The sequence below is a fragment of the Phacochoerus africanus genome, chromosome 8, assembly GCF_016906955.1.
Source record: "Phacochoerus africanus isolate WHEZ1 chromosome 8, ROS_Pafr_v1, whole genome shotgun sequence".
Classification (NCBI taxonomy): Eukaryota; Metazoa; Chordata; class Mammalia; order Artiodactyla; family Suidae; genus Phacochoerus; species Phacochoerus africanus.
This window is the reverse complement of record NC_062551.1, coordinates 54,282,404-54,289,593: the sequence shown is the minus strand read 5'-3', so window position 1 is coordinate 54,289,593 and position 7,190 is coordinate 54,282,404. Positions and strand designations below refer to the sequence as shown.

The following is a 7,190-nucleotide window of genomic DNA, read 5'->3' as shown; positions in this document are numbered from 1 at the left end:
GGACTTGTCGCTCCGAAGCCGACCTGGGGAAAAGTCTTTACCTCTGCTCTTAGAATCTGAAAAGGGCTTCTTCAGGGTCTAGTCTCCACCTCAGCTTCTCTCCCTCCCCATCTCCAGACACTCAATCCCTGATGCAGGACAATCACAGACACTCAATGAGGGTCAAAGATCTTTAAATAAGGAGCTGGTGACAATAAATACTGTACAGGGGAGGGGGTGAGGGTGAGGGTCCAGATCTGTGGTTTCAGCCTCGAGACTCCAAGGACCTGCAAGTAGGGTGAAGAGAGGGGAGCTAGGCTCAGGGGAGGGGACCTGGGGAGGCACTGGGACAGAGCCAGGACTAGGGTTCCCGAGCCAAGGACCCAGGGAAGGGGGTTGAGGGATTCCAGAGAGAGCAGGCTGCCGATCTCGGGCTGGGAAGGAGCTAGGGATCCCCAAGGTATTCAGTTCAAGCAGCTTGGGGTGAGAGCCTGGGTCAAGGGTCAGAATCCCAGGGAAAGGAGCCAGGGAGGTGGGAGGGGGTGGGGGTAGCAACCAAGGTCTCAGAAATCATTGGCTTGATGTGGGAGTGTGGAGGTAGGGGAGGCAGTGAAGGCCCCAGGGGTATGGTGGCAAAGGGCTCACGAGTAGCTCTGATGTTGCTGGCGCCGGCGGGCAGAGCGCATCTTCTCAAAGCGAGCCTCCATCTCCTCCAGTACCCGAGGGGTGTAACGCACCACCAGCTTCACAGAGCCCTGGGCGGCCTTCAGCAGCTCCACTGCCTTCTCGTGCTGCTCACCCTCCACACTCTGCAGGGGCCGTGCAGACAGCTGGGCCTGGAGCCCACCACCCTCACCCCGCCCCCACCCTGGAAATGAGACCAGCTGTAGGTGAGCCTGGTACCAGCCCCAAGACACCAGGTCTTCATGTCAGAATCACTAACACTTGGCTTGACGTCCTTCTCCCAAACCTTCCAAATGCCCCATATGCTCCCAGTCACGGAGCCGACCGCCAGGCTCATCTTTATCTGCTCCCTCCCCACAGCTCGACAGCCCCCCGGCCCCAACCCTCCTGGCCTGACTCCCTCTTCTTTGTCCCCACCACCAGGCCCCAGCTCAGGCCTCGTCCTCTCCCCAGTGGACGCTCACCCTCCTTGCCCTTCTGGCCTCCAGTCTCTTTCCCCAGTCCATCCCCAACGAAGCCACAAAGGGACAAAGAGGTCTTTCTACAACTCGAGGCCGAGCATACCCCTCCCCTAGTCACAGCCCTCCCACTGGTCACGAGCAACCCTTGGGACAAAGTCCCAGCTTCTCAGGCTGGCCCCAATCACCTGTCCGGTTGTGCTTCCAGCTACTCTAACCACAGTGATTTGCATTGTCTGCCCCAGCCTTCCATCAGAACCAAGCCCCTTCTCTTCGGCACATAGGAGTGCAGAGTCATGGCCCCTACCTAAAACATCCCCAGCCAGCAACACCCTTTTCCCCTCTCATTTGCCCAGAGAACTCCTACTCATCCTTCAAAACCCAACTCAAAATGTGCCTTCATCTGCAAAAACATCCCTCATTTACACTGGTCTGGTGCCACACCCAGGCCCTCACAATGCTTTGTGCTGCTTCTTCATTATTATCTCTCCGGTTTAGGACTTTTCAGTGAGGGTCTGTCTCCCTCACCAAAGAAGGAGTCCTTGAATGTAGGACCAATTACTCTCAGGGTCTGCAGCAACGGCCAGCACAGGGCTGGTCGCAGCGGCAGTGCTCAGTGTGTGTTGAATGACTGTCAAAAAACGGGGACTGTGGGAATTCCCTTGTGGCACAGCGGGTTAAGTATCTGGTGTTGTCACTGCAGGCCTGGGTCGCTGCTGTGGCTCAGGTTCCATCCCTAGTCTGGGAACTTCCACGTGCTGCAGGCGCAGCCAAAACAAAAACAAAAACAAACGACTCCAGAACCACCACCACCCCCAAAAAAAAACAGGCACCGTGCTACCCTTGACAGACGGTGACCCCAGCCCCTCCTCAGCCCCCTACTCACCACACCATTCACTGACAGCAGCTGGTCCCCACGCTTGAGGCCTCCGTGGCGGTCAGCCACACCGCCGGGGATGACCCGGGAGATGTAGATGGGCGAATTCTGCTCCTTGCCCCCCATGATGTTGAAGCCCAAGCCCTCGTCCGTCTTGGGCAGTTCGACTACCCGGGGATGTGCGTGGCCCTCACTGGCTGTGAAGGCAGCCACCGTGGCCTGGGAGAGAGAAAGCCTCCGGAGGTTGAGGGCCACACCACCACCCCCGGCCCCATGATGGGCGTGCAGACTAGGGTGGAAGATCTGGGCCCTCGAGCTCAGGGCGCTTCCACCATTCAACACAAGAGCACTCTGTAGCGACCGTAAGTCCTCTTTAGTCCCTCTGGACCCCATCAAAGAGGAACGTCTCCACGTGGCATGCGTGAGTCTCGGAGACTCAACACTCGCCAGTCTCACTTTTTAACAGAGAACAAGGCCTGGACAGAGCCAAGAGCCTCCACGAAGCCGCAAGGGAACAGCATCTAACTGGGGTTTAGTAAGATTTCGGGGTTTAACGCTATTTCACTGTCGAAGGTCAGCTTCCCGTCAGGCATTTGGTACTAGTTTCTATTTCTAGTGACCAAAGACGCCTTTATATGACATTTAAGCGAAAGATGGGCGCGTATGTAAAATGCCTTATACTTAAGTAAGGCAGGTACACAGACACGGCAGAAGCCTGAAACACGGCTGACCGACGTGGGGAGGACGCTGAGCCAGCCCATCCCATTCGGAGGATGCCAGGCGCAGTGGGGCGGGGGGCGCCTACCTTGGCCGTGGCGTGGGCCCGGACCTCAGCACTGCCGGTGATGTCCAGCGTGTCATAGAGCTGCTCATACACCTGGTGAGGACGCAAAAGCGTCGAGGAGCCTCCAGCCCCCGCCTGCCTTCAACCCAGGAGTCCGGGCCTGCAGACCCTCCCACCCGCGGATCCGCCCCGCCCCTGCAGCCCGGAGGCCGCGGGAACCACAATTCCCAACGGACGCCTGAGCTGAAGCGCGGGCGCCCCAAAGGAAGGCCGGCCCGGTCGCTGCTGGGAGGCGTAGTCCCCAGGCTCGGGGCGACCCAGGAAGAGGACAACAGCCGCCCGCCCGCCCGCTCGTGCCCTGGCGCTGCGTTGCTCTCACCTCCCGGATGGCAGAGCAGAAGCGGCTCTGCAGGACTCGCTGGAGGGCCTGCAGCTTCTGCGGGGGCAGCTCCCCGCTGCGCTGGAGCCGCTCGAGGAGCTCCACCGCCCGGGACACGTCTGCGGGGCGGGGGCGGGGCGCACAGACACAGAGTCAGAGACTGGAAGACGCAGCGAAGCCCGGAGAGATGCGGCCGGAGACCGAGGAAGGGCGAGCGCAGACCCGGGGCAAGACAGCCAAGTCCCAGTTGGACACCCGCAGAGCTACCGGCGGCAGTGGAGAGACTGCCACCAGTCACCCTGCGTCCCCAGGATCCCCAGGCACACACGGGCGGAGGTGGGCGGCGGGCTTCCCCTCGCTGGCCCGCGGGCCCACCGACCCTCCCACGCCCACCGACGGCCTGACTTGCTGCGGCCCGCCCCGCCCACCCCCGCCGGGCCCGCCCACCCGCCTGGGCCCCGCCGGGGGAGGGGCGGGGCCCGGGGTCCGGGGCCCGGGGTCCCGGACGCAGGCCGCGGCCGGGTGGGCAGGGCCGCCTGGCGCACTTACCCCGCTCCAGCCCCAGAGGCTCCACCAGCGCAGCCATGTCCGCGCCGCCGCTGCGAGGCACCCGCCTGCCGGGTCGCCGGCGAGGAAGGCGGGGCTGCGCGAGGCCACGCCCCGGCGGCGAGCGCCCCCTGCGGAGGCGCGGCCTGGCGTGCGCGCCGCCCCACCGGCCTCCGCTCGGGGCTCGCTCCCCTCCCCTCAGACTCCAACGGTCCGCTGAGTTTGTGACCGTCCATTGCAGCGTCTGCACCACCGTTCATCTCAGTCTATCTGAGCTGCCCGCCACACCTGTCTGTCCCCTGTCTATCCCTTTCTCCCAGATTTATTAGACAACTTGTTAAACATCTCGGCCCAAGATGACGGGCGTGATGATGAGCAGGGCACACAAGTCCACTGCCGTCCTGGAGCTTAGTCCAGGAGGGAGGGGGGGGTAGACACTAAACTACGACCGTGATCAGAATGGGGATTCAGGAGGGACATTGACATAGAGTCCTTGGAGGAGAGCTCCAGAGGTGGCTCGTGAGTCACTTTCTAGACCGAAAGAGCCCACATGGTTGGATAGCAGAGTAAGAATTGGAGTTTTCTGGTTTTCTGTTCTGTCTTTTTTGTCTTTAGGGCCGCACCGGCGGCATATGGAGGTTCCCAGGCTAGGGGTCCAATCTGAGCTGTTGCTGCCACCCTACGCCACAGCCACACCAGATCCGAGCCTGGTCTGTGACCTACACCACAGCTCACAGCACCGCCAGATCCTTAACCCACTGATCAAGGCCAGGGATGGAACCCGCAACCTCAATGGTTCCTAGTCGGATTCGTTTCCGGTGCACCACCGGGGGAACTCCAAGAACTGGAGCTGTTTATGAGGAAGGTGAACAGGTCGGCAGGATGCGGTTGATGCACACAGCCTTGTGTGCTGGCATGCTCCTGCTGAGGATTTTGGACTTCATGGTAACCCCTAAGAGTAAAACGCGACATTGAAACATATATTTTAAGATCACTGTGGACACTGTGTGGAGCCTGGATTGGATGGGAACGAGAGTGGAAGCAGGGGGGTTGATCAGGAAGGCTCTTGCAGGAACTCTGTGATGGCTTGGACCAGGGCAGAGGCGCGGAGGAAAAGTGGACAGATTTGGAAATATTTGGACGTGTCTTGCTGATTGACTGTATCCGAGGACCGGGAGGTGGAGGAGAAGGGGGTACAGATGCTTGTGGGGCCTTTTGCTAACATGATCTATGCTAGTAGAGGGAGAGTCGATATTTCGTCTTTGAAGAGCTGGTGCAGTATCCAAGACCTGCAAGCAGTTTTGAGAATTTGCACAAAGATGGTAAATAAAACCCTAAATGCTGGAGGCGAGAGAATACAGACCAGAGAGGACCTAGGACTGAGTCTTCAAAACTAGCATTTAAAGGTCAGGAAGGGGAGTTCCTGTTGTGGCTCAGTGGTTAACGAATCTGACTAGGAACCATGAGGTTGCTGGTTTGATCCCTGGCCTCGCTCAGTGCGTTAAGGATCCCGTGTTGCGGTGAGCTGTGGTGTAGGTGGCAGACAGGGCTCGGATCCAGCATTGCTGTCACTGTGGTGTGGATCAGCAGCTGCAGCTCTGATTGGACCCCTAGCCTGGGAACCTCCATATGCCCCAGGTGCAGCCCTAAAAATGTGAGGAAAAAAAAAAAAAAAAGGTTCAGAAGAAGACAATGACCAAAAAGTAGGAAAATCAGCTGGGAGAAACCACGAGAAGAGAGTGTCTCTGAAAAAGGAAGTGGGCAGTGGTATCAGAAGTGCTACAAGAGGCCAAAGAAATGCAGACAGAGGCCAGGCTGGCGCGGTCTGGCCGTTGGCTCACCATTGGCTGGATGGGCCAAGTGTATCTGGGATTAATTTCACCATTAGCAGAAGGGAGTCCAGAAAAAGGCTCCTGCAAAGTGAGAGGACCATCCCTCTCCCTTTCATAGTGCTCTTCTTTTTTTTTCTTTTTTTTCAGGGCCACACCTGAGGTATATGGAAGTTCCTAGGCTAGGGGTCCAATTGGCGCTGTAGCTGCCGGCCGACACCACAGCCGCAGCAACGCCGGATCCTTGACCCATTGATTGACGTCAGGGATCCAACCTGTGCCTCATGTACGCTAGTTAGATTCGTGTCCACTGAGCCACGATGGGAACTTCTCCTTCTCATTTTAACAAAAAGTAACTGCCCCATCCCTGTCCTAACTCGCTCCATTGCAAGAGGCAACAAGATATGGATGTTTCACCTGCTAGTTGCTTCTGTAGCTTACATACCATTTCTCCAAGTTTGCAAGTTCAGATGTTAGCAATATATTCCACATCGATTTTCTGCTTTTACAACCTTTCTCCTCCTTTCCCATTGTAGTTCTATGGTACCAGTTTTTAGGTCAATCAATAAAGTACTCGCATTATATTTAAGTACTTACTCTTTACTGTAGAGTTTGTGTCCTGTGATTAAATTTCCTTTCTCAAACAGCTTCTGTTTTTTCAGTAACGTCTCTCTCTTTTGTGTCCTTCATCACTTTCCTAGTTTCTTTCGAAGTCTCCATCCCAAGAGATATTTTACTGAGTCTTTTCCTTCTGTAACTCCTTGGAAACGTCAGTCCTCTGACCCCGACCTGGACCAAATGCTCTCTTAAACTGCCATCCTGGGATTTCCCTTTGCTGCTCTGCTCAACTGGATACTCTTTTTTTTTTCTTTTTTTTTTTTTTTTAGGGCTGCGACCTGCAGCATATGAAGTTCCCAGGCTAGGGGTCAAATCAGAGCTGCAGCTGCTGGTCTACACCACAGTCACAGCAATGCTGGATCCGAGCCATGTCTGCGACCTACACCACGGCTCACGGCAACGCTGGATGGATCCTTAACCCACTAAGCAAGGTCTAGGATGGAACCCGAGTCCTCATGGATACTAGTTGGGTTCATTAATCATTGAGCCATGACGGGAACTCCAGGATCCTCTCTTATATCCATCAATTTGGTAAGGTATGTCTTCGGTTAACTTCCTAAAAAGATTGAGGTTTCTTTTTCAAGAAAGTTCCTTTAATTCTCCCCCCACCCCAAAACTTCTAGTATCTAGTCAATTGCAAAATGCATCTACTAATTAATTTTTTCTTTTTAGGGCCACACCTGTGGCATGTGGAAGTTCCTGGGGTAGGGGTGGAATCAGAGCTGCAGCTGGAGCCCATGCAACAGAGACACTGCATCTGAGCCACATCTGCAACCTATGCTGCACCATGTGGCAACACTGGATCCTCAACCCACTGAGTGAGGCCAGGGATGGAACCTGCATCCTCAGACACTATGTCAAGTTCTTTACCTGATTGAGCCACAGTGGGAACTCCAGTCTACTAATTAATTTCAGCTGCTGTTTTCCAGGTGTAAAATCTCCATTCCTTTTCTTTGGCTGCCTCTCTCTGCATGCACGAGAGTGCCCAGGCCAGGGATCAAACCTGAGCCACAGCAGTGACAATGCTCGATCTTTA

At 56.2% G+C, this 7,190-nt stretch overlaps 1 protein-coding gene across 1 annotated transcript; it reads right to left on the bottom strand.

Annotated features, from left to right (window-relative positions):
- Positions 1–156: 156 nt before the first annotated feature.
- On the bottom strand, positions 157–3,796 carry LIN7B (lin-7 homolog B, crumbs cell polarity complex component). The gene is made up of 6 exons (XM_047792536.1): positions 3,711–3,796; positions 3,162–3,280; positions 2,804–2,875; positions 2,008–2,217; positions 625–788; positions 157–266 (listed from the first exon to the last, which is right to left on the bottom strand). The coding sequence occupies exons 1-6, from the start codon at positions 3,745–3,747 to the stop codon at positions 245–247; spliced, it is 624 nt and encodes a 207-aa protein (XP_047648492.1). The 5' UTR covers positions 3,748–3,796; the 3' UTR covers positions 157–244.
- Between the last annotated feature and the right edge of the window lie 3,394 nt (positions 3,797–7,190).